The sequence below is a fragment of the Syzygium oleosum genome, unplaced genomic scaffold (genome assembly GCF_021117445.2).
Source record: "Syzygium oleosum isolate NSW1041296 unplaced genomic scaffold, Sole_v2.1 Sole_v2.01, whole genome shotgun sequence".
Taxonomy (NCBI): domain Eukaryota; kingdom Viridiplantae; phylum Streptophyta; class Magnoliopsida; order Myrtales; family Myrtaceae; genus Syzygium; species Syzygium oleosum.
The window spans coordinates 13,411,928-13,435,438 of record NW_026607485.1 but is presented as its reverse complement, the minus strand read 5'-3'; the positions used below and the strand labels follow the sequence as shown (position 1 = coordinate 13,435,438).

Genomic DNA, 23,511 nt, shown 5'->3' with positions numbered 1-23,511 from the left:
CGCCTGCATTACTCCTTACATATCCAAGATTCCCACATGCGTAAAATAACTTAAACATAAAGAAAGGAATCAAAAGGAAAATATTCATAATCGTATTCAGATTCTATATCTATTAGGGGTGAGCGGTTCCAGGTTCCGGTTCGGTTCCGCTTGGAACTTGGAACCTACCCTCAGGTACAGGTTCCTCAATTTTTGGAACCTGGAACCTACCCGTCAGAACGTGAAACCTGGAACCTACCCTGTCACAGGTTCCAGGGTCGGTTCCAGGTTCCAACAGGTTCTTTTTTTTAATTTCGTTTTTAATTAAACAAAACGAAAATAAACGCAACAATGACTAGTTATTAAAAAATAATATTTCGCTTAGTAGAAAAGGGATATTATCTAACAACCTAGATCCATTTATGCAGAATAGAAAACACCAAGAGTTCAGCATCATATAACTTTATTATCAATGGATCAGTGCAAACATATTTAGTAGAATGATATTGTCAATAAAAGGCCAATTAGCAACACCAATAGCAAACCTCGTTAATCGAGGAAAGAAACTTAAAACAATATAATAGTGGAGGAGGCAAAAACTAGCTAATTAGGACTCAATATTGCAAAGAGATATCTTCTATACAAAAAGCAATAGAGGACATATCGCAATGTCGTAAAAGCATTTATACAGCTAAGCCCCCTTTGTGCAAGGCTTACTTTGCTGATGTTCAACTTAAAAATCATTGGAAGGGATAAAACGAAAATAAATCAAAGGAAAACAATCCAAAGGTCCACCACTTAAGACATACATGTTTCTCGTCGAAATCTTCTTACTTTGAACCGCATAGATCGGGCCGGTGGTAGCCCCACACCAAGATGCGATCAACATTGTAGGAAATGCAAAATAGACGAAGAGGAAACGAAACCTACCTCTTGCAAGCATAAATCATTGCCAATTCCTGAAACCGAATATCATAACAGATGCCTATACCAATACGTCCAACGTCTGCATAGAGCCAAAAAGAAAAGAAAAGAAAAGAAAACAACTCAAACAATAGATAGACCAGAAGACTCAAGCAACTAAATGTTCCATACATAGTTACTTAAGGAAAGAAAAGTTACCTTGCGGTGCTTGGCTTTCAGCACTCCAATGGAACCAAAAACACAGCAAGCGTTGTACAATCGATCACCACATCTTTCTAGGATTGAACTGCCCACTATGGTAACCTTCAAGGCCTTAGCAGCTTCAGATAACATAGCAGTTGAAGGAGATGAACCTCCATCAATGTCCTCAGCATAAACAGGGAAGCTATCATTTGAATAGGGACTGTTCCATATTTCCTGGCACAGAGTCAACAAAACCATGAGGCAAGCTGGGTGATTTTTCCCTCCTTTTATAGAACGGTGCAGGCTGCAAATATGGCTGATTTTCCTGGAAGCCAAAGCTTGCAGTATAAAAACATAGCAATTACATAAGCATCAATAAGAACTTAGCCACAGAAAGTCACCCAAAACTGATGAAACAGACACGTGCCCGCTCAAGATGCTTTTATCCATTCTTTCTTCTAGTGCACGCCTTCACAAAAGGGCATTTGATAAGGTATACAAAGTTCTTGTAAGCCATAAATTTCCCATTTTGCAATCAGGAGGCACATCCAAACTTTCCGCAGCTACACGAAATGCTCAATGACCTTTTTCATTCAACATGGGCTACATTTGCCTAAACATCTGCTAAGTCTACCTAATGCAGAGAGACTCACGGGCAAGAGAACAAGCTGAGCGCCCTTGTCCACGGCCTCCCGAATCGCGTCACTAGCATGGGCAATGTTCCTCTCTTTATCCGCCGTCATCGAAAGTTGGCATAGCCCGATCTGAAACTGAAACCACACCACCCAAAGAAAAGACGTCAAATATCGAGGTCGCATCGATGATCGAAGTCGAGGGGTTCGAGCCCATGCCTTGGCGAGGGGAGGAGTGGGCAGAGGGAGCGCGGGCGTCAACTGACACTTACTCTTGTCCTTGCTCGCTCCCTTCTTGCGCCTCCAGCCACAGGCCGCTCGATTGGTCACCAAAAAAACCCAGAATCGGAAATCCGCCGTGGATGAGCCGGACCGCGGTTGATGAAGACAGAGGAAGAGCCGAGGCGGACGCCGAACGGAGCGAGGAGAGGCGAGAGGGTCTCGTCGAGTCGTGGGTGCGGGGAGTGGGAGAGAGGGTGCAACGGAGGAGCAACCGAGAGAGAGAAATTTGTGAAGAAAAGTTGGGGTTTTTATTTTTTACTAGGAAGAGCGTCGGTTCCGGTTTCCGGTTCTGGAACCGGGAACTGGAACCGGAACCGGCAGTTCCTAAAAAATTGGAACCGAGAATCGGAACCGCCCACCCTAGAACCGGGAATCGAACCTTACCCGCTGGTTTGGTTTTTCGGTTCCCGGTTCTACCCTAGAACCGTGCTCACCCCTAATATCTATAGAGAAATAAATTCATCGAAGTTCTAGCATGGTCCCCAAACCTTTCATATATGACGTATGCTTAGCCTCTTTTCGTTGTGCTTCGGCCAGATCGATCACTCTCCTGAACAACCATCGGGAGCACGGTGAACTTGGTCTCCAAAATTATTGAGCAAAGTTTGAAAGATCTCGCAATCTAAATATGCCAAAGGGACCCAATAACGCTTCTCCTCTTCATCCACATATACTCAAAAGTATCCTTCTGGAAGGATCCTAAACTGCTCGACTAATCTCAAACTTTTCAGCAATTTTTTCTTTCACTTATGAATGTCGGGAAATTTCGGTGAGCTCACTAGGCTTGAGAGCATGATTGTGCAAGACTAATAAACGTAATTTCTAGTCGAATTAGGATTTTTTTTCCTATAATAACTCATAAGTATATGCATCTTGGGATTAGTTTTTTAAGTTTTAAAAGATGAGGTCATGATCTACTCTTACTAGGAATTTGAAACCGTGCAAATGTCTAGCATATGCATAAGCTCTTTCATTGACTAATAGTTAACAAGTTGAAGAAAGATTAATGGGAAATTCGACAAATTCTTCCTTGGGTGCTATCCTCATGCAGTGCACCAAAATAAATAAAGAGAGTTCAAACTGTCACCTATTATATAGATTTTCATTTATATTATTGACAACTTTAGTCATTATATTATTCCATAATATTTGTATTTTAGGATTGCTTATTTCCATTATCTATATTATTATATTATGCAAAGAGGGTCAATTTTTAAGGGATCACAATCTCTTTTTTTTTTCTTTCCCAAAGAAATTTTGTGGATATTATTTCAATGAACAAGCGTAAATTGATATTTTTATTTTAAATCTCTCATACTCCGATATTAACATTTGAACCTTTTCTTTCTTGTAAATAACGTTACTTGAAAAAAAAAATTCAAATCTTGAAATATTTTACTCTTTTAATGTACATATGTCAATAATTTCTACATATTAATTAATAATTCAAATATTTGATAAAAAAACCGCCAAATCTTCTTACAAGTCATATTTGCATACACGCAACACATGCAATTAATTTCGTGATTGTCCATGTTTCCTTCAAAATAAATCACGATGGCCAATAACCAATGGCCAATTCATGAGAAACTGTTTGATGAATATAATTAACACACTAAATTGAATTTGAATCTTCAAATTCGATTGATCTCATGTACATCCCCGGATTTGATGGTGTTCTGCACCAATGGATTACCAGAATATATGCCTCAAGTGTAAAGAAAAAACTGTTACAGCTGTACCCTTTGACCCTGTTTTAAGCCTTGAAATTACTCTCAGGCAACAAATTATAGTCTATTATAGGCCCATTTGGACCAAACTCAGCGTATGTACCTTTTTTTTTCTTTCTTTTGAAATAACGATAAGGTAATATCACGAATAAGTTTTCTCATAATAGACTAAGTTTACCTCTCCAATCTAGTTAAAGATCGGCCATCCACGATGAGATTAGATGATTTATCAGCAATTACTTTCTCATGACCCAACCCCAAGTGTGTACCAAAAAAGAAACGAACTTGAGACTCCACACTTCTGGAGATGCAGCATGACCATCTCCTTGGATTAGTATGTGGTCCAATTTCATGCAAAAAGAGGTTGTTGACATGTGGGCAGAATTTGAAGTCTATATGATCCAGATGCTTGCGGACTTTGATAACTTTGGCTGATTATTATTCAATTTTTTTTCTTGCCTTGGTCATACATGAGGCCAATTAATCATTAGTTTGCATCACACAAATAAATTCACCATAAACCAACCTACTAGGGTTTGAGTAGTCTGATTCTTTGAATACCATACCTTAACCTTTTTTGTGTTTAAAAAAAAAAAGCGTAGTCTGTTCGTTTTAGTTGCAGTGCGTAATTAATTGCTGTGTTCATCGATTTAATTTAGGGTGAAACTGTTGGATCATATGAGCATACTTGATTTGAGTTTTAAGTTAATGTACGCTTTGTCTAAATTAGTGATTTTCATTCTAATCAATTGTCAATGCTCGAGCGATGTCAATATCGCTGTGAAAATCGTTGATACGAAACAGATTATGATTGTTCCTTTTAATCAAACATATAAACATAGGTAGTTAGGAACTAATACCAAAATAAAAGAAAATAGTTAATTAACATCGACTGCCACTGAAGCTATTTGGATTCTTCATCTGCTCTAAGACAATTCATCTAATTAAGAAGCACGTAATCCCATTGCTTTTTCCTCCGCCATATACGCTTGGCCTCTTTGCACTCCGCCTTCGCCCGATAGAGAACCTCATCGAAATCCTCTTCCGAGCAAAGTAGCTTGACACGATCACACCCCGAAACAAGCTCCTCTCGAAGCAAATCTTGGAAACTTTGGCATTTCAAAAATTCCAAACGAACCTCGTAACGTACCTCATCTTCGCCCACATATACGGCAAAGCATCCTCTTGGAGCCAGTTTTGGCGATTTGTGCTTCAACCTTTCGATGATAAAGTGAAGCTTTCTTGTAATTATCGCCATTGAACACTTCTTTTTGTTTTCTTTTCTTCTCAGGAATTGCTTTCTCAGGAGTTGCTGGGAACTTTAGTGCGATCACAATGCAAGAGACTGATGGGATTAAAACGTAAATTGGAAGAGTACTGCCAGGGTTAGGTTTACTTTTCCTAGAAGAACTAGTAAGAAGATTTAAAGAGTAATCTATCGTCTCATCTACTGATACGCTTAAGAAGACATGGTTGATATATATCCTATCCAGAATTTGAAATAAATAACGGTCCATGATATGGATAGAAAAACGTGAAGAAAAATGTCATAGAAGAACAATGCTTGCGAAAGAAATAAAATAATGTGTGACGTGGAATTCTTGATCTGATCCAACCCAAGTTGCCAGGGTTAGATTACTCGTGGAGCATTTGATAATTTTAATTTTAAAGATAAGTATATGATGATTGTGATGTAGTCTTTCGTGGTATCCAATACCATTGTAAAGAGTTTTTTCAAATAAATGTTGATTTAAGTTAAACACATGCCTTCTCGTTTTGAAGAAATTCTGTTATCCTAATGTGCGACACTCGTGTTAAATTCTTTTATTCGGGTAAAATCAAATTCCAGAACTCCTTGCGGTTGCTTCAGTAGTTAAAAGATGGAAATGTGCGTGGATTATAGGAAACTATTTGATGTGTTGGTCGAACGACTGAGGTAGTGGGATCGATTAATCACATTGCCCGTCTGATATGCTTGTTGTCCAATTTTAAACACGAAATTTTATGGATAAATAAATTAATTGAAGATTGTAACCTAGGTTTATTACTAATACTAAAAAAACCTAAAGTTATGTGAAGGAAAGATAATAATAGCTTAAAATTATCTAGTTTCTTTCATTCATATGGTAGGGGAGGAATCGATGTAGAAATTTTTTCTCAAGGGACAAGCTAGGCCATTCGTTATTTTTTAAAGCGTTGTATCATATGATGGTTAAGGATACATAGTGTTTCCATATTGAAATATAATTTCTGAACTTCAGCAAATTCTATAGCTTTTTTTTTTAAAATCTTTTTTAAACATAAGTCACGTCTATTGATTTGGATAATTAGTTCGGTAATTCCTAAAAGTGCTATCTACTTAAATCAATGCTAATGAAAGTGAGTTGTGCACGTAAAAGAATAATGAGACCGCAGTGTACTAAAGAAAAACCCAATACTAATTACCAACGTTACCTACGGAAATTATTCGATTTCAGGTGGGCTCATAAAAACTTTAGGAAGAGAAAAATTTATGTGGACAAAATATAGCTACAAAACCTTCAAAAGAAATACTAAATATATTTTCTATTGACTAAATTAGTCATTACATATCACAAAATTTCCACATATATAGAATAAATTAAACAAAAAGAAAGGAATGAAAAAGAAAAATATCAGTAGTTGTATTCAGATTCAACATCCACCAAAAAATAAATTTATCGAAGTTCTAGGATGGTCCTAAAACCTTTCTTGTCTGATGTGCACTTAGCCTCTTTACGTTCTGCCTCGACCAAATCGATCACTCTCTCGAGCAACCATTGCAAGCGCGGTAGCTTGATGTGCCTATACTCCGAATGGATTTGATCTTTAAAATTATATAAGCAAAGCTTGGAAATTCTTGCAATCTAAATATGCCAAAGAGACCGAATGACATTTCTCTTCTTCATCCACATATTACTCCAAAGTATCCGTTTCGAGCCATCGTTAGCCACTCGACTAATCTCAAACTTTTCAGCATTTTTTTTCCTTTTTGAAAGTAGGGAAATTTCAGTAAGCTCACAAGGCTAGAGAGATTGATTGCAGAAAAATATATAGAAAAGGCGAATTGTATTTCATCTTGTGTAAGTATATGGATTTGGTTTCCTATAATGTAAGTAGGTTTTACAGTAGAATTAGGATTTGGTTTCCGACAATAACTAGTAAGTATATGGATCTTGGGATACATAGGTTTTTAGGGTTCCAAAAAAAATCCTAAACCTAATGCACTTTTAGTCTTAAACCTTTCAATTGTACCAATTTTAGTCCTAAGTCTTTTCAAAATTTACCAATTGAGTTTTTCTGGCCAATTTTAGCCGGAAATTGCTGATGTGGACACCAGTTGTCTTACGTGCCACGGCCAACGTTGATGTGAACAATTTTTCATTATTTTTCTCATTTCATTTTGGCCGGCGAGGGTTGCGACCCTCGACCGTGGCCGGAAAGGCTGCAAAGGCCCTAGACGAGGGCCTTCGCGCCCTCGCTCGCGGTCAGGAGGCTGCAATGGCCATGGCGCCGCAGGCAAGGGCGTGAAGGCCCTTATTTTGGACCAGAGTCGTTTCACCTTCCTTAGCTCTTATTTTTCACCTACGTGTTCGTTGCAATCTTGGAGTATGGAGATTTCTTCTTTGTGGATTGTGACAACATCAAAATGATGGAGATCTCCATTTTTATTTATCCTTAATTCCTTCGAGATGTAGATTCAAATTGTCGATGAGATTTCTTTTCGTAAAACAATTAACGAATAACAACAAAGATAGACTTATTGGTTTAATATAATAACTCACTCATGTTATAATCTAATCGTCTTTTTCATTTTTAGAACAACTACTGTACTATCAATTTCCTTCAGTGTCAAATCAAGCAGTTCAGTCATTCATTGGGTATCTAATTTGTCCCATGTAATCTGCACTACTCAACTTTCAAGGCATTTTCAAAAAACCACTTTCTTGTGCATGTAAGGTGAAGGTGTTAGTTTTGTCTATTTCTCATGTGAATCATTAAGTTGTATTATCTGCAGAAACCTTCTGAGTAAGGCATCTTAAGCCTGCGCAATTCAATAATTCTACCCAGGTTTATGTTGCTAAAGCAACCATGATAGACAATGAAGTGCTGAATTGAGAGGGGTGACATCCAAGACAAACATCAGTTGTATAGCTCCGATATCTGATCTTTATAGAGAGCCACAACCCTGTCCCTTCTAATTTTCATCGTTGGAGTCATCAGACCACTATCAATCTGGAAACAGAGAGCGGTCTTGGATAAGCAAGCATCCACATCAGTAGAAGAAAAGCGTCTATAGATTTCCTGGAATTCAAAAGTTACCGTCAACGGCTCATCCACGACGAGAATTGGTCCAATTTGGAATGTGCACTCCGAAGTCCTGTGTAAAAAAACACACAATATCTCAAGTGATTCTCTTGAAAGAAGAACAACCCCTCTTGTGATAACAGATGCAACAGGCGCACCACCATGCAAAAGAAACAAGACAAGATACATGAGGTGCAAGTTCACTAAACAAGGTAACGTAAAGTAATGTACCCTAAGATCAAGATAAATCCTTCTTTATTCTAGGACTACTTGAAGAAATAATCAGTCAAGAAAGACATAGTTGGAAGTAGTCTAAAAGTCATGTTAGCCAAGATCAATTACTTGCGCTAAAACATATTTACAGAAATTGCAGAATCAATTTCCTATTGTTGGATGTGCTTAATTCAACTTTCCAGATAACGATCGCCCTCAAAATCATGTGAATTCTCTCATATGATTATATTATATTTAAAGTAATAAAGATGCCTTACCAGGTTCTCAATTCTTCATGTAGTAGACTGGCCAAATCTTCTTTACTAAGTTCAGAGGCATTGGCATCTACTATAGACATCTCTTTTGCAGCCAGTAGGACCTCATCTTTGTTTGGTACAATTATTGCTCCTAGACGTCGTTGATCCTGTATTTGATAGATTTTTCCCCAGCAAAGTGACATTGTAAACGAAAAGTGAGAAAAAGACCAACAGATTATAGAATAATAACAGAAGAAAAGAAAAAGATATGAAGTATAAAGCTTTATTATCACCTGCCCAATAACAACAATTTGTTGAATCAGGCTACTCCTCATTGCAGCTTCTTCAAGCTCTGAGGGTTCAACATTTTCACCTATTTTTCCAGAAATTACTTCGATTAGCATGGGACGGGCATGCTGAATAAATAACTGAATGGAATGATATAGATTCAGTTTCAAAAAGCAAGTTTATGCAACAACCCGTGTGCCAAAACCATCAAGCCATCAAGCTCTCAGATTACCAAAAACATTTAGGTCAAAACCTACATAGGATGCCACTGAGGATTTAAAAGTTGGTTTCCATCACCCTAACAATCACACAACCATAAATATTAAAGCAGGAGTTATAACCGAGACAGTGGTGAAGTGGATAATAACTATTTGCACAAGACATGTCCATGTCATAGATGATATCAGTGAGTATTTGCCCAATTAGCACGATACCTGTGGAAAGGACTATAGTGTCCTTAGCACGGCCTTCAAAAACAATTGCGCCTCCGCAATGACGGCTTCGCCCTGAAGAATGGTTAGGTGCAATCCAACCGATATCACCGGTGTTGAGCCAGCCGCTCTCATCCAAGCTTTGACTTGTAGCTAAAGGATTCTAATCCAAAATCAACGACACAGAATTGGTCAAATTATATACTACAAGGATGATTATCAAACAAAAGGTCCTGGAGATTCAAGGAAAAAAAGTTTCTTGGTGAAATATGATAAAGACCCGTCTATTTGAGCAGCTGTGCATTGGCCAAAGCAAAGTCATCAACCCTGTTCCTTGATATAAACGAAATATTTCTAGAATCTACGCTGTTTTTCAGTGAGAAAGCATGTGTAGTTTTCGTCCAAACCTGTACTCTGGTGGCCTACAAAGTTCCAAATGTGAATTATACATTTATCCTAAAGAAGTGGCTGCCTATTCCAAAACATGTTGCATTCTCCATGAGATTATGAGACTTTGTTTCACGGGACATCTAGATGACTTTCTCTATCTTGTCAAAAGGGGGTCTTACCTTGTGATAACCCTTCATTACTTGTGGCCCCCTCACTTTGATAATTCCTTTTGCACTGGGAGGGAGAGTCTCATCAGTTTCAGGATCTACAATTTTGAGTTCGGTATATCGAATTGGATGTCCACTCGAGCCAAGAACCTTCAACGATCAAACTTATTAGTAAATCATACATGCACAAAATCTCATTCCAGTTGCTCAAGTCATTGAAGGTTTGATACATGTTCTTAAATACTCTTATGGTAATAGGTACTCCTATCGTACCATCCAATCTTCTTCTATTTCCTATTATCTATTTCTTCCTTCTCCAAGCGCCTCTAGATAGATGCAAAGCATGGAAAGGCACCATTTAAGGCGAAGCTTCCGTCAAGACTAAAGGTGGACCATGGGAAAAAATAATAAGAATGAAGTTGCTACAAAAAGATACAATGAACAAATCAACTGAAGGTGGTACTGTAGTAGCAAACATTCAAAGTCCAAATTTGTTGTTTGTCACGGAAAATCACTTAGTATTGTTTTAACTAAATGAAAGCAAATCACGAATCTCACTTTAAACAGACGTCTGTCTTACAATGCAGGTAGGTCTTCGACAAGCAGCAACTGGTGAACTTTCTGTCATACCGAACCCATCTTGTATTTTCACACCAATAGTCTGCGAAAGACATGTTTCAAATGAGAGAAAATCTATAAAAAAAAATGTTTTTAAACATCTTAACCAAATAAATGTCAAACCTCAAAGAATTTATCCACGAACATAGGCAAACGACTACCTCCACTAATGCCAGCCTGCAAAAATTTCCAGGAAAAAAAGATCATTCACTTGCAAAGTTATGCGCCTTTCCGTAATAGGACACATAATGCACTTGTTTAGATTGAATGAAGAAAGATAGCAAACTTAATAACCAAGACAAAACAATATAACTCTATTTTGATGACATTCCTACAGTGCTGCAGCAGACCGTAGAAGTACTCGCTAGAGTAATCTCTACGGTGGCTACTCTGTGATGTTGTAACACCAGATTGGAAGAGAAGTACCTTTGATATTCCAATGGCTGAACGAATCTTACTGTAAACTATCATCTCGGCTAACATGTGCAATGGCCATAACATAGCAGCAACAAATCTTGCCCACGAACAATCCAATATTGAAGCAAGCAATGAGGGTTGCTTTGGATCTCTTGTCAGATATCTACCCTGTTAAAAATCCATCTTATACTGAAAGTCTGAAGCTCAAGTGCAGTTCTTTTCACTCAATATTGATTACTAAAAATTTTATTCGTTCCTTTCATTTTCAACAAGAATTCATAGACTAAATAAAAGTATTTAAAAATTTTCGTCATCTAACTTATTTCCTACATTGTAATGAATCAGGTGCGAAGGCGTAGGAATACCCCTATAGATGGCCTTGCTTTTTAAGTGAGCCTTTCCTTTTATTGTTTTCGCTTGTAGTATGTAGGAACATAAGGATCTGATGTTAGCAGTGCCACCTGAACTAATGGACTTTAGGCTAGGATTTTCATGATAGTAAGTGCTACAATGTGCTTTACAGAGGAAGCTTGCTTCACAAATTTGAAAAGACAATAACTCCAAGCAACAGAAGTCAGACAAGTTTCTAACTGAAGGTCATGAAGATAGGTCCTAACAGAAAATCTCTTACACTGACAACCGCTGTTTTATGAAAGGAGTTAATCTGTGCAGAGACAGTGACAATCAGAGTCATTTAGAAAGAAAAGAGTGCGGAAGAAAGCAATCTCCTTATTAGAAGCTGGGTCCATAGTGAGATTATGGAATTACAAGGGACAAGTACGAAACCTTATAAAAAGATAGCAACATGAATGCATAACTGTTGCTCATTATATTCAGACCAACCCCTCCCAAAAGCATGGATATTGTCTTTAGACAAGGGCTGATAGGAATCCTGATAATTGAACCCAAAAATCTTCTTGATACCATACTAAATTAATAAGGGAATATTGACAATTGTCATAAAAACTTGAACTGACAAATGAGAGTGCAGTGTTAAAAGCGGAACCTAAACTCTTAGTAAATGTTCAATTTGATTCTTGAACTCTAATTCTGGTCTTTCCACTCATTAATGCGAACCAATTTTGTACTTTTATTTGACACGGCAATCTAACTCAATTGTGGGACCCGTGTGCTAGTTGACGTGTACAAACATGTCAGGGAAAATTAAAAGAAAAAAAAGAGAACAGCATAGAATAGAGAGAGAGAGAGAGAGAGAGAGAGAGAGAGAGAGAGAGAGTGGCAACACTGCTGCCCCAGTTGCGCTGAAAAGGGTCGGTGAGGCCAAGCAGGCCCTCTCCTGCTCACAGCAAGGCTGACTGCTCTCACCGAGGCTTCTTTGAGGGTCTCCGGCACGAGTGGCACCCCCTCTCCCCAGTGCTGTGCTGTTCCCTACTTTTTATAATTTTTTGTTTTTGCTGACACGGCTGTACATGTCAACGCCACGTCCGTGGGCCAATGGCCGAATTAGATTGCCATGTCAGCTAAACGACCAAATTACTTTGAATGAAAGAGTACAATGACCAATTGGACCAAAATTAAAGTTCAAGAACCCAATTGAACATTGACTAAGAGTTTAAGGACCAACTTTTGGCATTGTCCCTAGAAAGAAATGAGGTGTTACAGTTTCATCCTTTAAAAACAATCTTCAATTGATAGGATTTAACGTAGGCCAATGGTTTCCAACCCTAAATTAATCCATGTAGCTCAACGTATGAAACGAATATATTATTACGATCTTGACTTGTATAATGTACGTCCATCAGTAAAACATGATCAAGAAGTGACCTCGTATATCCTCTTGAAATCCATGAATGCCATGCTGATCCTGATAAATGTCAGAGCTATAAGCTTGCGAGCAGTAGAGCCTGTAGATAACTGTTTTAGAATCCCCCTGAGGCAGCAAAGCAAAGCGTAGTTGATTATACAATGCAAGGACTTCTTATTTGTTAATATGAATACGAAATGACCAATTATGGCGGGGCCTAATATTCCATTATAAGTAGCATAGAAAACCAAGAAAAAAGAGATAAAATCAAATCTGACAATACGGGATCCAGTGTCTAGCATGTGTTCGAATATGTTTAAACAGGATAAAGAGCCCAATTCGTACTCAACCCCATTACTTTTCGCGTATAAATGGAGTAATCCGCGAAGAACAATAAGGAGGGCATATAAATAAGATATCCTGTGATTATGTGCCTTGAGAGTTTCATAAATATATGCATTAAAAGTTTCAATCAACCTGTGACATGCTTGTACCTCTAATTGTATAATTACGACATCGTTATGTTTATGTCCATTAATGAGAGACATTCAGGTCATCTTGAGTCCTCAGAACGCTTTAACACATAACTGATGTCCTTTTTTTTGGCACATTCCTTTGACCAACATGCATTCCTTTTTACTCAGTAATGGAAACTTTACGTTTAATGTTGTTAGAGATGAGAGGCTAGATTCATAGCAAGATTATTATGGAGCAATGCAGCTTCAATGAACTCATATTATCAGACAGATTGCTTCATCCCACTGTTATATCTTGTGGGGGTCCAGATACGTAAATCGAGACCATGGGCAGAAGCTTGCTGTGCCTAGATAGTGTCCAGATTTGGTGACTGCTTCTAAAAGTCGACAATCAATTTGGGAGGAGAAGTGGGGAGATGATAACTAAACCAAGAATTCGCTTTCTTTATTATCAATTGAATCACTATTTGCAACCCATAAGCGTGCTACGCTGCTAGTATCCTATAAAACGAGTGAGTAGGGAGATACTAGAAAAAATAATTATTATACTCCTCCAGAGTGTAGCAACCTACAAGCTGCGATCACTCATATGATAGATAATGTCTGCCCATTCTAATGAACTACCTAAATACTCATTTCAATGGACGAGATACCTGTAGAGTGTCTCATAAACTAGAGGGACAGAGATGAGATAATGAGGTTGATATTGTTGCAAGTCCTCCTACAACAAGGGTAAAATAGAAAATGAGACGAAAGATTCAATTCCTAGAAAAAGATAGTTTTTCAGGATACTTAATGACTTCAACCCCAGAACTTCAGTATATGGGGTCTAGTGTCACTAACCCAACGTTACAAAGATTAAACAAGCATAAAAAAACATGAATATCTATTCTTTGAATTGTTCAGTCCTGTCTAAACAATGGAAGCAGAAATGATACAAATCTACCAGAAAACAGTACCTTCAGGTTCTTCACAGTTGTGTACATTTGCTCAATTCCATGTGTGAAAATGAAGTACTCACAGGAACGTTCATAGATATGCCATGGCGGAAGCACACTCAGAAATCTATCCCCAGGTACAGCAGGCACAATATCCCACAAGTTTCTTATCTAGAAAATAATAAATTATATAAGTGAACCTCCTCAGTGTGCAAGTTACCCTTGCAATGATAGGTAGTATGGGTTGGCCGTGCACGCATACTTAGGTTGCTGAAGTCTCATCGACCTCATCACGCTCAAAAAACAACATTGGAGCTATCCCAAGGCGCACAAACAGATTGGAAGCAAACAGAAGCATAAAGGACAGATCATGTGGAGATCCTATTGTCCTACTCTTTTGTGGCGCTTGAAGGCAGATTGCCTTGGCTGACAGGCCTATATTGATTTTGGGCCAATCGGCATGCCATGTGAGCCAAAACCCACCAATGTGAGCATCCGAGGTGAGGGGGTAGAGGCGATACAACCTATTTTCTTTTCACAAAGAGGAGATATAAACTTCTATGAAGCAATGTTTTCTTTAGTCAATATAGCATAAACCTCAAAAAGGAGGTACAAAAAACTTCACACATAGTTCAAAGCAACTATTGTAGTTGATAAGAGTGCATGTGCTAATGTTTCCCATGATCTTTTCATCTAGAGGCATATCTACAAAAAACATTAGATTAGTGACCACATGGCCTGAGTGGTGCCATGGTGCAAGTAATTAAGATGTTCTGAGGGAAGACATCTTCTAGAATGGGGATTGTAAGAAGAATCAAGATATCCCCAGGACGATGAAAGTACTTCTTAAGAGATGGTAGAGAACCGGAATATTTGCTTATGAAACTGATTGCAGAAATCAACGACCAGTCTGATCACTAAAGAAAGGGAAAATCATATGAAAGGGAGAAAAACAGAGGAGAAGAATGTACCCGAGAGCACAATAGAGCGAGACAGAAAATAAAGAACTCGAATTGAATTATCATGTGCGTGTGTGTGAGAGAGAGAGAGAGACAGAGGAGGTCAAATTTTTTAGCGGAACCTATAAACACCATAGGAGACGCAAAATGTCATGAACATAAATTTGCTGTGGCAGATTCCTTTGACCAACATGCATTCCATTTTACCCTGTACGGAAATTACAAGAATGCATGAATGGACATGGAACTACCGCTTTGACACTATCCATTACATTGAGGAAGTTGCTACTTCTAGGATAGAACCAGACAGATAGTCCAAGGGTTTCATTGTGTATTTTAGATACAAACAATTATGCTGTGTTGTAAGAATTAAACTTTTTTCTGCATAACTAAATTCAAAGAAGAAATGTGCAGCAGTTGGCAGACCTTTTTTCATATAGCATCAAGATCGAGCATATCACATTAATGGTGCCTAAAGAAGAAACAAATTGCCTCAGAGACTAATAAACCTGATGCAGCAAATTGCTATGCGTTAACATGATGCCCTTTGGGTTTCCAGTTGTCCCACTGGTGTAGATAAGCGTAGCAACATCATCAGAGCTGATGAGTTCATAGTTGCCTTGATTCCCTGCAATTGAACAAGCTTGTTATCAATTTGCCCGAGCCTTTCAGAAAGGAAAATAAAAATTATGTAAAATGTAGCATTCAAATTTATTTTTTGACGACAAGGTCTTAATTACTGAGATTTTCCTTCACAATATATTCACATGTTGCTAGACCTGTGCGCAACAGTGCAGCAAACTATATACTCTCTAAACTCAAGATACCAATCTCACTCATGTTTGAGTGAGACTTAGCCCTTGCTCAACTTGGTCGTAATAACCACTGTTGAAAGCTCTTCCTGCACCTATCCCTTTGTCCTCATTGTTAGAATAAATGGTTCCACTGTCATTAAAGTTCATAACCCACCAGTTGTAGGACATACCTGCAATACTGTGAGCTACTTGCATATGGGGAAAATGGTACAAGTTTGAAAGAGAATGTCAAACAGACTGTAGTCCACTTCTCAATCGTTTCTGGCTTTAATGGTTTGGTGTAACTTACAGTTAACTCAATACATTTGCTTTCTGATACCTGACTCTAATTAATTTGAAATGACTGGAAAAGCTGAGCAGAACAGACAAATTCTGATTCTGAAACATCTTGTCAATATCACAGAATTATTAAAGCAACCTTAGACAACCAATTATTGAGTAATTTGTTTTGACAGAAAAGTAAATTCTCTCTGTAAAGAGACTTCCAAGTACCCTATGGTCTGCCAGAAATACTGAATACAGTGAAGACATCAGTAACTTAGAGGTGTCCTTGGAGTCAAGCAAAGATTTACGGCTGTCTTGTCCCAGATTTATGATTTCATTGTAGCAAAAGATGGGCATGTCTTCTGTTTCTTCGATAGAAAGGGATGTTTTATCCCCCCATAGTAGAATAAGAAATCTTATAGATGCCTTATCACAGAAAACTTCTGCGATCCGATTGAACAATTCAGGACTATCAATGGCGAGAGCAACACTGTAGTAATTAAAAAAAGGATTTAATAGTGGCCTAGCCTTTCATTCAATTAAGTTAAGAAGAGAAGCAGAGAGCCGCATCTAAAATTATGATCGCACAGTGAGGCAAACATACTCAAAACCCAATAGTGACTCGAGCATTTTTACATCATCTTTGGTCAAAGATGCTGAAATCTGCCCAAGATGGGCTCATTTTGCCATGCAAATATTGGTGCTGACAAAGTTATTCATACTAGAGAGAGATTGAAATGAATGGCAGCACTACTTGATCAAATTTATTGCCACTCCATTTGAAGCACAGATTTTGCTAGTCATATTTGTCAAAACTGATTAGCATGCAATTCACGTACTATTTTCTTCCTTTATTTCTTCTTGGAACATCAAGCCTTTGAAAAAACTGACTGATTATCAGACACATTCAGTGCACACCCACGCACACTAGCTACAGGGATACCAATTTCCTGATATTTTTTCTTGAGCTGCTCATCCCATGTTCCCTTGCTGTGGTCATGATGGCTTGAATATCTTGGTATGTTTAAGATAATCAGCAAATGGACATACCATGAAGAGCATAAACAAAAGCAGTATAGTCCTGCTTATTTTAAGAAATTCATTATGAGAACCCAATTCCCAGCGTCCATAGAGATCTTTTGCACAAGATTTTAAATGCTTAAGCTGTTCCACTTGAAAGAAATGTGAGTGAAGTTTGATTTATTTGACAATACCTCAATGGATAACAAGCCAGACCAGAGTTAGCACCGTTGAATAGTTGTGCTCATGGGGCCGAACAGCAGAAGAGTTAAAACAGAAAAATATAGAAAAATAAAACATAAACACATACAACTAATGGGCAATCTGTAAAGCTGGCCTAGTTTACTGTGAAAGAGTTAGCACATCAGATAACTCTTGACAGAATAATGAAAGCTTTTATGCAAGCTGATGGAAAAATATGTCCTCCTAACCTCTCAGAATGCTGGTATATAAACAATAGCTCCTCAACAGATGACCGCGATCCCCTAACCACATTTATAGCTCCCGTGGCCATTATACCTAGCCAGAATAACATAAACAATGAGTTTAAACCTGAAGAACATCTACCCATGCAAAAGAATGACATACACATGAAGATTGAGCAAACACCTGGCCCATCCTCTTAGTGTACAATTAGTATAGTAGATTGAAAACATGTTATAAGCTCTTCTGGACAGTCTGGAGTGAGAAAAGTGGACAATGTTTGATTAATCAACAGGCATATGATTGCACAAGGCATCAAGCACCCAATTTAAATGAGATGCTGCATGAAAGAATCTGACTGAGATAATGCTGTTTCATGAGTATCTTTTGGGAATGTGGGCATGAATACCTTATTCATCACAACTTAAAAAAAGAAGCTACACAAAACACCAGAAGCACAAGACACCACCCCACCTAGGACGACAGCTTCATTTTATTTGGTAGTAGAGTACTTTCTAGAATAAGCTATTGATAGTATAAAGAAAATCAATTATTAGGAAATGCAAGCTACTTATGTTATTATACGAAAAAGCTGTCTTATATTCATTCTTCGGCATTGAGGTAGGTTTTGTAACCCTGAAAAGCAATAATACATCTCTAGCTAATTAGCAAAGAGTTTTGATCTATGAGGAGTTGATCAAGACTAAGAACATGAGGAAAATTACAAGGTTTTTTAGCAAAACAAAATAAATAGGATAAGATGAATGGGCATACTATATCTGAACAGTTGAGGAACAAAATATATGAAAATACAGAAACAAAAAGTTATCAGTGAGCAGAAAACTTTTGTTGAAGGAGCAATACACACCAGGCAAATACATGGTAGAGAGGTTGCACTAAAAGGAAATCCATGAGTCATACAGCAGCCTCATGAATAATTAATCTTATAACCCGGAATATGAGGAAATCAGAAAAAAAAATAGTTAGGTCAATCTGATGGATAACAAAATAATTAGGGTGGCTTATTGCCAATAAGTTTGTTTTCCCTGGTAAAGTGAAGAAATAAAAAGATCACGCCACCCTTCCAAACATGTAGCGAAAGAAACGGCAAAAAGTATTGGTAACGAATCTAAAAGATACATTAGTCAATAGTTATCATAAATCAATTGCATAATTGGTACATCAAATAAGAAACTTCAAGAAATAAAGTGAGCAATGCACAGACACATCCAGAAGAGAAGATATTCAGTCTCATATGAAACAATCGCAAAGCACAAGACTCAGATTTACTCTTTCTATGCATGGGAAGCACTTCATAAGTTGACTCATTACTTGATGGACAGTTAACTCTATTCATATTCAGAATTGATGAAAAAAGAAAGACCATTTTTCTGTTTAAGCCACAAAATAATGTCGTAGACATACCATGGCATTTATAGATGAATCTTTAACTCGAAAGGAAAAAAAACACTCCGATGGAACTCTGGAAATGGTTAAACATACATCCAACTGGACACATTGATCAAAAAAAGTTCTATTAGAAACAGGGGATGTACAGTCACAGGTTAAGAACGTTTGTCTAGTATTTATGGTTGCCCGACAAGGAGAGTCGGACTGCCACATTACATGCCTTGATCAGCAATCAGCCAACGGCATGAATTATCAGCATAGAGAGCTAATTTTTCATCTGGTTTCACTCCAATGACTCTAAGGCCTTCAGAAAAGTTCAAGATTTCCTGCTCCAGCTGCAAATTTTCAATACATAAGCCAATCAGAATCTGTTCAGAAATCTAACCAACATATTCAACATCACCATATGAACCAAAAAAGAAAAATCACTATCAATAATCGGCTGGGGTTCTCCATACTTCCGATTGGCTGGGAGAAGGTGAAATGACTTGAATGAAAAGGAAGATCCACAAAAAGAATCTATTGATGCTACATCCCAGTCCACCACATTTGCATAGTTTGACGTACTTCCTGATTAGTTTTTGTTCATATACCTTTCTCCACTGAAGAGTGGGATGCATACCTGAACCATGTTCAGGATACAGGAGAGCTTTTAGTTTGTCGAAAATCTGGGTTGTAAATTTATTCATCCAGGACATATATGCAGTTTTACGTGTATTGATGCATATAAATACGTCTACAGGAACACACGCATGCGCCCACATGCTGAGACAGAGAGAAAATGAGAGAGCACTATGATAAAATTACAAAGGGAGAAGTGAAATTGTGATATGAGTGGAAAAAGATGGTCAGAGATAACTGAATAAATTAAGAATATGTTAACAACACGCATTAATGATCAACCATACTAAATTGATAATTTGCCGAAAGGCATTGCTCAGATAACATAGAACTTTACACACTGAGTACACAGTAAAAATGTCGCAATCTATATGACTAGCTCTAGAGAGTACTTCACAAAAAATTATGCAGAAGCTCTAGAATTTCCAGCAAGTAGCCATAAAAGGTCATCCAATGCCAAACTCACGTTTGAGAGTATTAAATGGATAGATGTAGTAGAAGGTATCCACTCGGCTTATTTGGCAATGCTTTCAGGAAAGACATGTTAACACTTCAAATGCATCATTGGATGACTTCTATCTATTACATCTTAGTGAAAAATCCAAATACCTACCTGATTATAAGTGATGTTTGAAGGTGGGTTATGATATGGATCGACAAGTGCAATCTGATCTCCATACGTTTCTGCAGAAGACCTCCAAATGTCAGGAACAGCTTGCCAATCATCGGATCCTAAGCGACCACCACTCGACAGTAAAGTGCCTTCGAGAAATGGTGAATATCGCCTTATCAGCTTTTCATCTGTCTATACAAATTCAGGGGTATCAGGTACAGATCATGAAATTTTTCCTAATGGGGGCGAACTTGATAATTACATAAGTCCATGAATTCCATTGATTCAAGTAATCAGTGAGTGTAGTAATTCTTTACATGAAAAATTACATGTTCATCACTATTAAATTGTCTATTCGGATTCGTATGTGGGGGAAAAAATGAAACGAATGTGGAACAATAGGTTCTCCACGAATTTCTTTTAGAAACTTTACGTGGTTGAGCAAAAAATTTGAAAACATTGAATCGTGTCTACATTTTACTAATATGCAAGTGGCAGCAATTGCACCCACATTTCACAATGTGGATACATGCACGAGGGTTATGTAGAATATTAGAATCCTCCTAATTTAATCACTCTCTACACAGTGCAGAAAGATCATTGTCTTGAGGATTTAACAAAAAATAGCGACAGGGTATTTTGAATATGGAGAACTTCCTCAAACTTAATACTTGGAAATAATTTCCAATCGCACCAAACGAAAAGGGTAAGCATGTCTACGCCATTCCCAGAGGTCTACAAAAGCCAAACCAACCCCAGAGAATCCAACTACATTGAGTCTGGGTCTTCAGCATGCCAATTGTCTCAGCATCACAATTTGAGAATATGAATTTCTATGGTCAATATCTCTTTATCTAATCCAATTAGCAGAGAGCTGAAACAATAGAGTTCGAGCATCTGAATGAACAAGTAAGATCCTCAAAGATTGTCATGTGTATGCCATCACATGCATACGTAACATATATTATAACAAAATTCACATCGTTTGCCTATTCTGTAGGACCAATCGAAGAAACCAAAATGACATCTATTATGGCATCTCCCTCGTACAGTGGAAGTTGGGTCTCAGAATCTATCAACATGCATTCACTGATCATGAGATATATACAGAGTTAATTAACATTTTTAAACATCATTATACAATAATTAAGGACTAAAAAAATAGAGCAACATAAATCCAACAATTTTCTTCTCCTTGCCATCTCCAGCGCAAACGAAAACGTTCAAACGCAGACTGATCATTGTAACCGTATGACAGAGACCATCAAAACAAGAGATTCCATGATTAAGCCATCAGAATAGAATTGGAATCTAGAGACCGAGCAGATTAATACCCAGAAGATTAAATTTCCAGAGACTCTGAAAGAAATTACCTGGCAAGAAACTCGAAGCGTCCGCCTAGGAAAAAGCAGGGTTCGGCCTCCCCAGCATCTTCTAGAGCAGAACTTTGCTACGTTCAAGCCAAAACGGCCAGAGAAGCCGTAACCATGATAGCAGGGAGCAGCGGTGAAGCTGGACGTCAAAGCGTTCGTTGTCATCGTGCTCACAGAAGAGGAAGAGGAAGAAGAAGAAGAAGAAGAAGAAGAAGAAGAACAAGAAGAAGAAGAAACTGATTGAGATTATTAAAAGATTGACATGGAGAAGCGAACAAAGAAGCCACTATCGAGAGAGAGAATTTGTGTTTGTCTGGGCATGTAATGTATCTCTCGAAGTCTCCGTCGTCGGCCATGGGAGTCTTCGAACTGAATGTCATCATGCTTGATTCGCCATTTCCAGGGCTTGCACTATTTCTCAACTTTGGCGGGAAGGTCGATTCCAATGAAAGGGGATTTTAATTATGGGTTAATTTTTAATTCTACAAAAAACCCCAAATTGATACATATGTGACGAATTTACCCCAAACTAATTTTTTGATCACAAAAAAATCCAAACTAGTACACTTGTAACAAATATACCACAAACTAATTGTTTTACCGTAAAAAACTCCAAACTGGTACATTTGTGACAAATTTACCCTTCGTTAATTTCCATTAAATTGGATTAATACCACAAAAAATCACAAACTGGTATAAACGAAGGGTAAAACCCCAAATCGGTACACCTGTCAACTGTCACATGCTATCAAACTTAGCAATTTGACGGTAAAATTTAACGAAAATTGACCGACGGTAAATTTGTCATAGATGTATTAGTTTAAGGTTTTTAGTGGTCAAAAAATTATTTTGTGGTATATTTATCACAAATGTACCAGTATGGGGTTCTTGGTGGTATTAACCCTTTAATTATTGACCAGAATATAGAATATCTTTTCATTTCCATCGATTTCCTAAATCAACCAAAAAAATTATGTTATCTTTTTATTACCTTTTTTGTCTTTATGAGAATTACCATAGTCTTCATCAAGTATATTTTAGCTTATGATGTTCTATAATAGTAAGAGTATAACCTCATTTAGGTTTGTATCGGGTTGATCTTCCTACTATTTTAAATTTAATTATTTTCATATAGATATGTAGTAATAATATTAATCTAAATGTTCTTTCTAATATTTTAAATAGATAAAATTTTCGAGCTTTGGTGTTTTGTGTTTTCATTATTAAATAAAGTTGAATTTATGTGTTTTTATCTATATTTTTGGATCATAATCTGAGCCTAAAAACACAAATTCAACTGAATTTAATTAAGAAAGCACGAAACACAAAAGCTCGAAAATTTTAGGGATATATTCACTAAAAGTCCTAAAATTTATCATCAAAGTGCAATTAAGTCCTAAAACTTGTCAACTTGGTTCAATTGAGTCCTAAAGTTAACATCATCAAATTGTTTAACGAAAAATACTGACGTAGCATATTTAAATCAATTTCTCTCTCTTACGTGGCATTTATTATTTATTTCTCATTCAAATCTTATTTGAATTAAATAAAAAATTTAAATTTTTATTTACAAAATCAACAATGAAAAAAAAAAAGAAAAAAAAGAAAGGGGAGGCCTTGCCCTTAGGTGTTACCACCCATCACTAGAGTGGCTAGCGCTTGCTAGCCTCAGGTGAGGGTCGACGACCCTTGCTAAGCTAGAGCAAGGCTCACCCAAATCTAGGAGAATCCGGCCATCGCTCAGGCTAGTGAGGCCTAGCGAGCATCGTTGGCCCTCACCCGGGGCCGGCCGGCAAGACCTCGCCCGAGGCGGACGATGGTCACCAGCTGCGAGGGCCAATGTTGCCTAGATTTAGGCACCTCAACCCAGATCTGGGCGAGCCTCACCTGGGGCTAGCAAGGGTCGGCCACCCTCACCTAGGCCCGGCGATGGGCGGCGGTGGCAACTTCCAGCCATCACCGGAGTGGCTGGCGCTCGCCAACCCCAAGTGAGGCTC

General features: G+C 37.7%; 2 protein-coding genes across 2 annotated transcripts; both read right to left on the bottom strand.

Moving 5' to 3' along the window:
* Positions 1-917: 917 nt before the first annotated feature.
* On the bottom strand, positions 918-4,988 carry LOC130134681 (omega-amidase, chloroplastic-like). Its single transcript, XM_056319801.1, has 4 exons — positions 4,686-4,988; positions 1,740-1,856; positions 1,102-1,320; positions 918-985 (listed from the first exon to the last, which is right to left on the bottom strand). Exons 1-4 carry the CDS (start codon positions 4,986-4,988, stop codon positions 965-967), a joined length of 660 nt encoding a protein of 219 aa, XP_056175776.1. The 3' UTR covers positions 918-964.
* Positions 4,989-7,742: 2,754 nt separating this feature from the next.
* Positions 7,743-21,679, bottom strand: LOC115693416 (probable acyl-activating enzyme 16, chloroplastic). Its single transcript, XM_056319757.1, has 19 exons — positions 21,515-21,679; positions 20,142-20,333; positions 19,128-19,242; positions 17,506-17,593; positions 16,329-16,544; positions 16,110-16,133; positions 15,485-15,575; positions 14,038-14,187; positions 13,732-13,799; positions 12,623-12,728; positions 10,847-11,005; positions 10,544-10,597; positions 10,383-10,463; positions 9,815-9,952; positions 9,249-9,408; positions 8,820-8,899; positions 8,548-8,693; positions 8,072-8,129; positions 7,743-7,984 (listed from the first exon to the last, which is right to left on the bottom strand). The coding sequence occupies exons 1-19, from the start codon at positions 21,677-21,679 to the stop codon at positions 7,892-7,894; spliced, it is 2,184 nt and encodes a 727-aa protein (XP_056175732.1). The 3' UTR covers positions 7,743-7,891.
* Between the last annotated feature and the right edge of the window lie 1,832 nt (positions 21,680-23,511).

Coding starts and splice junctions, on each gene's coding strand:
- LOC130134681 (XM_056319801.1), bottom strand. CDS start 4,988: ATGGCGATAATTACAAGAAAGCTTCACTTTATCATCGAAAGGTTGAAG. Junction 1,321..1,739: donor CTCAGCTTGTTCTCTTGCCC/GTGAGTCTCTCT, acceptor ACTCTGTGCCAG/GAAATATGGAACAGTCCCTA. Junction 986..1,101: donor TGAAAGCCAAGCACCGCAAG/GTAACTTTTCTT, acceptor GGCTCTATGCAG/ACGTTGGACGTATTGGTATA.
- LOC115693416 (XM_056319757.1), bottom strand. CDS start 21,679: ATGACAACGAACGCTTTGACGTCCAGCTTCACCGCTGCTCCCTGCTAT. Junction 20,334..21,514: donor CGCTTCGAGTTTCTTGCCAG/GTAATTTCTTTC, acceptor GAATTTGTATAG/ACAGATGAAAAGCTGATAAG. Junction 10,598..10,846: donor CAGCCATTGGAATATCAAAG/GTACTTCTCTTC, acceptor AAATTTTTGCAG/GCTGGCATTAGTGGAGGTAG.